A 9,396-nucleotide genomic window follows, 5' to 3' on the forward strand; every position below is an offset into this window, starting at 1 on the left:
AATTTCCTCAACAATTGTTTCTGTAATTTTCCCAGTTAAAATTTAGACATTGCCCCAAATAAAATTCTCACCCTGAAGTAAGATTAGAATTTGGCTTATTCTTGGCTCCAATTCATAGTGTTAATTTTACCTCATTAATACCATAAAGTTCCAGAAAACTTACCTTATCCTGCTTGTTGCCAAAATGACTAAAATACCATAGACTACAATTCGGGCTGGCTCCTTCAGGAGGATTCCATGTCCATATTACTGTGCAGAGGTTTTCAACAGAAACACTCAAATTTGTCACCGGTGGCTGAGGTTCTGGTCAAATCAAGCATAAGAAATAAACTTGTCAGTATCAGTCTCTGTTTGGGGTGGTTCATTTAATTCATTCCTCCAAGTCTTATAAGTCAAGAATAAGAAAACTGAGTAGAAATATCTAATGTTTATTGAGACAGGCACTGTTCTCAGTACTCTCCACATATTCATCTGTTGAATCCTCATAACCTTATGTGAAAGGGACTATCAGCCTCATCTTAAAGATGACGTGACTGAGGCACAGGGACCTTGAATCACTTGTCCCATATTCTAAGGCTAGTGAATGACAGAGCTGGGTGCAAACCCAGAAATTCGTGTGGCTCCAAGTCCACATTCTTCACCACTTGCTATAAAGAAAAGAGTTTATTCTTAAATTCCTAAGCTTTCCTCCTGCAGGAATTTGGGGTTCCCCACACTTGGGATCCATATCTCCCTCAATACAGTCACTTACATCTCAGTAGTTCTGCCAGTGAGTTTAAGTGGCTCATTTGCTTGCTAACGTAATCTAGCAATTGTTTTTATAACTTTTCCAAAGTACTGAGAAAGAGATTTAACAGACCTTGCTGTTCCCCTGAGGTCTGACACTAACCAGCTGGAACTGTAGCTTTAGCTAATCTGAGGAGGGAAGGAAAGAGGAGAAACTGTGAGCCAGTATCTTAAAAATGGGTTTTATTTGGAGGAAGTCTCCACAAAATATTTACTCACTATTGCTTTCAACCCAGCTCTAAGATCAGGGAAAGGACCCAGGACTACAAAAATCATCCCCCAGATACTGGGTGAGGGGTGTATAGGAGTGTTCTATCCTACCTTTGCAATCTTTCTGTAAATCAAAAATTATTCCAAAATAAAATTTATTAAACTAATTTTTAAAACACCCTCCCAATTATCTATAAAGTGGTAGACTTAATAATTATTAATTACTTAAGGACTATAGTTATATTAATTTATCAATCAATAGAATTATATTTCATACCCTGTGGCAATACTTTGGAGTGCACTGGGCCTCTTACATAACCTGTAATACTTACAGCATTACTTTCCTCTTTAACTAAACAAAAAAATTCCATGTGTCCCAAAAATATCAACCCCACAGGCACTACGTAGTTGGGATTTCCCAAACACTCAGTTTTGTACATAGCAGCCTTCAAAGGCCCTAGACTCTTAATACTTATTTCCTCTCCCGACTCTACTACTAGTAGATTTTCGGCAAGGTAGAACAGAGGCCCAAAGGTGGGGAGGAGCAGCCCACAGCAGTCCAAGCCCTTATGGAAACACAGAATTCCTATTGCACTTCATTCTAACCCAGTTAGTGCCAGAGAGCACCAATGGCTCAGGCAACAGGATTTGAAGTGACTACAAGTGTACAGCTATTCCACTTTGGCCCTTCTAACCTCACATCAATGATGTTTTGAAGACAAATCATTTGTTAGGTAGAGAGCCTCTACTAAAAGCTTGCTCCTACTGAAGACTATAATCTACTTTAGGATTATCTGCCTTATTTTGCAGGTTCCAGAAACACACTGCAGCAAACGTTCTGAAACAACCTTTCCACCTACCTACCTCCCACTCCCACATAAAAATTAAAGCCCTGATAGTAAAATTATTACCTATTTATGGTACAATTAAATCGAACTGTAATTTTCAAGTAATTTAAGACCTTCTAAAGTCTTACTTTAACCTTAGTATTTTAATAGAACAATAGCCTGCTCTATTTCCAATCTCACAAATGTGTTTAATTTCCCCCCCCCCCCCCCCCCCCCCGCCCATCTGTTTTGAAGTGTCCTTTAGTTAGATCTTATTGTTTTGCATTTTAGGCTACTTGTAGATATCTGCTATCCTTTTTTTCCTGATGGTTCCTTCCACTTTTCTTGAGACTTTTCTACTTCCTATACTTTAAAACACACACACACACACACACACACACACACACACACACACACACACACAGATATACACACACTGAAACTTTAAATACAGTCTCCAAATGTTTAAGTATATATGAATACATGTATGTGTATAACACATCCAGACATCTACATAAATAAGTGCAGACTGTACTTCTAGTAAAGTTCTCTAACAGCAGCTCACATGTAGTAGGGCATAAAATTTCAGTATAGTGTAGTGACTAAGAACATGGGCTCTGGAGCCAGACTGCCTGAGTTCATATGCCTGCTCTGCTACTGACTAGCTTCCAAGTTACTTAACCTCTCTATGCCTCAGTTTAGAGGATGATCATAATACCCTAAAGATTATGATGAGGATTAAATGAGGTAATACAAAAAAATGCTCAGAACAGTACCTGACACAGAGCAAGTGCTAGATAAATGTTAGCTGCTTTCTTTCTCTTTGAAGAAACAAAACGGTTCTAAACAACTGCTTTGGTTTTCTCTGGAGGTGATATGTGCTCATGGCCTTTGAGACAGAACATCTCTCTTCTACTTGATAAACTTTCCTTGGGCATCTAATTCACCCATTTCTTAAAGGCTGATCACTGACTTCAGAAAGCAAAGCAGGAAGGAGAGAGGGACTCAAGTAGCTCCCCCAACTAAACTTTAAACCTCGAGTGAGTATGTGTGGTAATCTAGCACAATAGCCTATTCTAATTAGGAATTAATAGGATCAATGCTCTTTCTAATAAGGCATGTTGCTTGGCTAATAGTTTTACATGCATATTTTGGGAAAAGTTAAGGAAATAACAAGAATCACATGAGTCATCCATCTCCTTCCTTTACATCTACTCAGTCATCAATGTCTGTCCATTTTTTCTTGCACCAACATCTCGCTCTCTCATTCCAGTTACACTAATGTGCTCTGCTGGGACCCGTGAGGCAGTCAGTCATGGTCTTGGACAGGAGGTGTCCACAACACAACTTTCTAGTAGACACCTTCAACCCTAGATTCCTGCATAGCTTCACACTCCAGCAATCCTCCTCACCCAGTGAAGTCTCCCTGTTCGATTCTCCTCCAGTGTAACTCTCCCACTATGCCACCCACTCAGGGCTTTCAAGGGAAAATAAAGCTCTTCTGCTTGGACTGACTTTGCCAGTGCACCCTCTTGCCAAGCTGGGCTCCTCACTGACCACAGAAGAACACTCTTGCCCTCTCACACCAGGGCCTCTGCTCCTGTTATCCCCACCCCCACTGCCAATAACTTCACCTATTCAAATTCCACCCATCCTGAAGGTCTAGCTCTAATTTTACCTTTTCCATGAAACTACTAGCCTTCACAGTTTCCCCTCTTTTGAGAGCCTACAGTACTTGTTATTGTTTGGACCATACAGTCTGGCAATTATAAAGCGAGCCTCCAAACTATGATCACTCACTTCATAACAGGTGGCCTGTACATACTTTTATGGGCTCCAACCAGTCCTGCCCTGCTACTCTGGGAGGCACCCTGCTCCTCTCCCAGCCAAGGACTCCCCTCTAAACAAAGAGGCACTGCTACAGTGGTTAAGGCCTCTGAAATCAGGCTGCCAGGGTTGGAAGCTTGGCTGCTCCACTCTACCAGCTGTGAGACTTCGAGCAAGGCTCTCTAGCCTCACTGTGCCTCAGCTTCCTCATATACAAAATGGGACTAATAACAGTACCTACAGGATAACTTTTGTGTAAAGATTAAGTGAAATAGTACAAATGAGAAACTTAAAACACTGCGTGGCATAAACACTATATAAATGCTAGTTGGTGTAATTAATTCGTGCCACAATGGGGGCTACCACTCTAAACAGACTAAACTAAGCTGTTTCATCTTCTAAACACTCAAGATTAGAGCCAGAAGAGCCCTTAGAGCTTACAGAGTTCACAGAAAACTGCTGCCTAAGGAAGGGGAAATGACTAGCTCAGAGTCCAACAGCTGGGAAATGTCAGACCACTAAAACTCAGTTCTCCTGTTTTTTTCTTCTTCATCATGCCGCAATGCAATTCTATCAATATTTCTAATAGGAAAAAAGTTTCTATATTCTAAAGTAATCAAGTTGCCAATGAACCCCTGTGATAAAACTGATTAGGTTGGGGCTTGCTGGTATTGTTTAGAAGGTCAGCTGTTGTTTCAGGTGTGTGTGGGAGTCTGTAGGAGGAAGGGTGCTGGAGTAGCACTGTGAAAATCAGGAGACTAAGGAGGAGGGTGACCTTAAACAAGTCCCTTCCCTTCTATGGACAGCAGATTCCCCAATAATTATGGGAATCGGATCTCTCCAAACTAGAGTCACCTTAGGGGCAAGGATGATGCAGTACACACTCAGGTTCTAAGCAAATGTGCAGAGCCTGGCTGAGTACAAAACTTGAATACTTATTGAGTGACAATTTTCAAACCTCTCTCAGGTCTCTACTCAAATGCCACCTTTTAAAGGTCTTTCCACTCTATCCTCTTTACAATGGCAAACCCCTTCTCAGCTTTTGTTTTTCTACATAGTACTTAGCAGCACCTGAAATACCTATATGCACCCCCACCGTGACTCTGCCAAAAGCAGATAAGCTACACAGGGCGGGGACTTGATTTGTTTTGCTCAACCCTGCATCCCAGCCCAGAGAACACTGACTGGCACAGAGCAGACTGCATATGTTTTGTTGACTGGATTGAGGACTTTAAGGTTTTCTAATCAGCATTTCAACCTGGGTTTCAAAGCACACCAGGCAGGTGAAAATGCAATAAGCAAATTGTGGGTGTCTGTGTCAACGCGATCATAAACCCCATCAACTTTGGAGCTACTGTCATCACCCAAAATATCCAAAAGACCACTCGTGCCAGAAGCTGTCCGTGAGAAAGTCACTGGCCCCCAACTTTTCACAGTGATTCTGAGGAATTAAATAAAAGTTGCCGCACAGGGTGAGGGGTATCCGCAAACTCTCTATACTTTCTTTGCAACTTTTCTGTAAATCAAGTTATTCCAAAATATAAAGGTTATTAAAGAAAAACCAAAAAAGCATCCGCGTGTCTGCCACTCTGGGTTTCCCAAAGGATTTCTTCGACGCCAGAGGAGGCCGTGACCGGCACATCGTTTTTCTACCAGGACTAGGACCTTCAGAGGTTCCCTTCACTCCCACCCCTTGACTGGACTGGGCTGGCCCGGATCTCGGTCGCCGTCGTCGCTGGCTCCTGGCCCCTCATTCCCTCCTGGACTTCCAGGTTACATTCCGGGTCTGTTCCGCCGCCCCCTTACGCCGCTGGCGTGTTTCTTCCCGACTGCACAAGGGAAGTGCAGCGGCAAGTGTTCGTTCTCCAGCTCCGCCGTCGTCGCCCTGGACCCGGAAAGCCCCACCGCCCTGGGTCCCCCACCTCGAAGCGGCGCCCGAGGCCACAGTCGCTGATCGCCGGGCGTCCAGAGTACAGACCCCAGCGCACATTCGGGTCCCGGCCCCTGGCCCCCGGAGCCCTCGCCGCCCTCGCCGCCCTCGCCGCCCTCGCCGCCCTCCCCGGCCCCGTCCCCCTCCGCCCTTCCGCTGCCACCCGGAGCCCGAGGGCCGCACTCACCCGTGGGCGCCGCGTCCCCGCCGCCGGCGACGCTGAGGAGCAGCGCCCACAGCCCGCAGAGCCGCGCTGGCAGCTCCATGCAGCCCCTCGCCTCGGAGCCGGGCGGGTGGCGGCAGCCTGGCCAGTCTCCGCCTCCTTCGCTCCAGCTCCCACTTCCCGGCTCCGCCGCCCCGGAGGCCAGGGCAGGCGAAGTCGGGAAGGGCCGCCCTGCCCCGCCCCGCCCCGCCCCCCGGCCGCAGGTAACCCGAGCCAGCTAGCGCGGGGGAGGGGGTAGAGCCGGCGGGGTGCGGCGGCTCCGGCTCAGACGCTCGACACCTGTCCTCGCCGCCGCTCCCACCTTCCTGAGTCTCCCCACAGGTCAAACAGAACTTCCTTGACCACGTCGGGGCCCAGCCCTAGCGCCTGCAGGTCCCGCCCCCCAGCTCCCAGGCCCGCGCAGCCCCCACGTGCCTACTTGTGCAGCCTCGGGTGAGCTAAGGACTGTGCCCTGCTGGGCACTGGGGCAGGGCCATCTACCGGGAAGAGCCTTGGCCTGGGAGTCTAGAGGCATGGCTTCTAATCCTTGGCCTCTGAGCCATTGTTTCCTAAACTGTGACTCCAGGGTTAGTAATCCCAGCCCGACCTCACCGGGTTGACTTGGAAGACCACAGATTGGACTTGGCGGGAGTGGCTTTGTGAAAAGGACTAAAGGTATATTTGAGTAATACATAATGTTGGGGGGTGGGGGGGGCACAGCTGTAAATATGAGGGTCAGTGCCATACTGTGTACTTGGGTTTTTTTAAAGCACAGAACTAACTTTTTGCGTGTTTCTTTTTCATGGGTATGTACTGAGAGGATGGAAAGTGAGTCAGGAGGATACACATTATATAGAGAAAGTGAGTGACCGAAGGTAATTGACGCTGGGGGTGGGGGAAACTGGAAACCCTTTATTCGTTTCCTATTGCTTCTGTAATGAATTACCACGAATTTGCTAACTTAAAACATCACAGTTACATTAGAGTTCTGGAGGTCAGAAGTCTCGCTGGGCTAAAATCAAGGCATGGGCAGAGCTGCCTTCCTTCTGGAGGTTCTAGGGGAGAATGTTTCCTTGACTTTTGTAGCTTCTAAAGAGTGCCCAAATTCCTTGGCTTGTTGCTATACCACTCAGACCTCTACTTCCCTTGTCACATCTTCTTTCACTCTGACCCTCCTGCCTCCCTTTTTCATTTCTAAAAACCCTTTTGATTAGATTAGACCTACCAGATAATCCACGATAACCTCCCCATCTCAAAACCCTTGATTTAATCAGACCTGCAAAGTCCCTTTGCCAGGTAAGGTAACATGTTCACAGTTGTCTGGAATTAGGACATGGACATGGTGGGTGGGGAACATGATTCTGTTACCACCTGCCAAAAAGAGTCGTGTCTGCATGGATGAGCCCCACTAACTGAGGTGTATTTTGGTTGAATTAAGCCAGTGTATATACCTGAAATCTGTTGCAAAAAATATAGCAATAGCTGGGCCAGCTTGGCTCAGTGGTTGAGCATCAATTTATGAACCAGAAGGTCACGGTTCAATTCTAGGTCAGGGCACATGCCCGGCTTTTGGGCTCCATCCCCAGTAGGGAGCGTGTAGGAGGCAGCTGATCAATGACTCATATTGATATTTCTATCTCTCTCTCCCCCTCCCTTCCTCTCTCTGAAATCAATTAAAAAAACCTATTTAAAAAAATATAACAATAAAAATGTTGATAATACATGTAGTCCAGACCCTCTCCAAAGGGCATGGGAATGTATAACCTATCCAAAACAAAGGCCTCACTCTTGGCCCTCAAATTCAATGAATATTTATTGTCCTTTTAAGAACTATGGTAGGCAGTCATTAAAGGCAGGTCCTGCCAACAAAAAGCTACATCCAGTGAGAGGGGCTATCGTAAAGGCAAGAACAAGGAACCGTGGGGCACAAAGAAGGGGCACCTTATGGGAGCAAAGGGGCAAGGGAGGCTTCCAGAGGGCAGGCCTGTGTGTGCTGAATTTTGGGATATTGAGTCCTGCGGTTCAAGGTTCATAATAAATCCTTGCCTGCATATATTATTGAGCAAAATAATGTTTATGAAAACACTTTGTAAACTACCGAAGCCTGTAGAACTGTGAGATTATTTCTGTTATTATTTCTTATAATGTAATTTCTGAATTCCCCTACAAACTGGCCAGCCATTCTCTAACCTAAGACCTCTCCTCCCTATCACCACACACATGCATACTTGTTGACATTTGCCATAAACATTTTACAATAAGTTTATAACAATGTCTTTAAAACAATTATGTCATCTTCCTTTAAGAAGTCTCCAGTGAGAACCGGAGCCCCTGAGGACTGGCCGAGTGCCATTGGGTACATTGTCTGCATAGACTGAGCAAGTACTTAATGAAAGAACAGTAATGGCAGGACTGATTAGGAAAATATGGGTCAGGACTTGTCATTAGCCTCCAGAAAAGACCCTGAGAATTTGGACATTGTGAGCAAAAAGACAAAGAGCAGTGGCATGACCACAATAGTTCTGGCCTGTTGTCTATAAGAATGTTACAGTCAGTTCCACTTCCTCTGGACCCTAAACTTCAAACAACATTAAAAATTTTTTTTGAAGAAAGTGGCAAGGTTTAGGAATGTTGTTTCTTCAACATCACATTTTTATTTGTAATTTTTATGTACTTTTACTCAATGAGCATCTTGGATGGAATTAGGCCACTGTCCTGGTCTGCGGGAAGATGAAAATAAATGGAAGGCTTTCCAGGAACTGCAATAAACAGAGCTCTCATTTTGTCTTTGCGTAATCAAAGTCATGATGAGTCACCATCAAGTTTAGCTGCTTTAACCCTTAATTCATTGTGAACCCTGATGACTTGAGTGTGAGACTACCTACCATTCGCCTTTATTTGCACTTTAGCCTGAGGTGGCTGACCTATGTACCTCAGTCCCTCTACTTGGCTTTTTTGATCTTTCTCCTTCTCACTAAGGCTTTCTCCTTTTCCGCAAGTGGAATTAGAAAAGGGCACAAACAAGAAAATATCTAGGAGGAAAGAATAATGTCCCTCTTTCCAAAGTCAGGTCTTTTTATTTTTTTATTTTTTTATTTCAGGGTTTTTATTTTTATTTTTTATAATTTTTATTTTTGTTTAAAGTATTACAAATGTCCCTTTTTCTCCCCAATGACCTCTTCCCCCCGTTTCTTCCCCCTCCCCAGTCACTCTCCCCACCATTGTCCGTGTCCTTGGGTTGTGTATATATGCACATAAATTCTTTGGTTTTCCAGCCAGTTAGAGACACCCTCCTGAGTTCATAGCTAAGAATTCTGGCTCCTTGGGCAAAAATCTCACAAAGGGACTTATAACTTTTGTTAGACAAAACTGAAGGGACCCTCACCTTCACTGCAAAGCAAAAAGGGAAGTAGTAAGTAGGGGGTTTCCCTCCTCTGACACTAGAGCAATGGTTCCCAATGGGGCCAATTTTGCCTTCCGAGGGGACATTAGGTAATGGCTAGAGATATTTTTGGTGGTCACGACTTGGGGTTGTGGGTCTGCTACTGGCATCTACTGCATAGAGGCCAGGGATGCTGCTAAACATCCTACTATGCACAGGCCCGTACCCCACA

At 45.2% G+C, this 9,396-nt stretch overlaps 1 protein-coding gene across 1 annotated transcript in view; it reads right to left on the bottom strand.

The window, feature by feature from the left end:
• IL13RA1 (interleukin 13 receptor subunit alpha 1) overlaps positions 1-6,115 on the bottom strand; it is a 50,374-nt gene extending 44,259 nt beyond the window's left edge. Inside the window, exons 1-2 of the mRNA XM_081125243.1 lie at positions 5,768-6,115; positions 164-303 (exon numbers count right to left, since the gene is read on the bottom strand). Coding sequence (XP_080981369.1) covers positions 164-303; positions 5,768-5,846 — 219 coding nt within the window. The 5' untranslated portion in view covers positions 5,847-6,115. The remainder of the gene's footprint in view (positions 1-163; positions 304-5,767) is intronic.
• Positions 6,116-9,396: the final 3,281 nt, after the last annotated feature.

This window comes from Miniopterus schreibersii (genome assembly GCF_964146895.1).
Source record: "Miniopterus schreibersii genome assembly, chromosome: X".
NCBI lineage: Eukaryota > Metazoa > Chordata > Mammalia > Chiroptera > Miniopteridae > Miniopterus > Miniopterus schreibersii.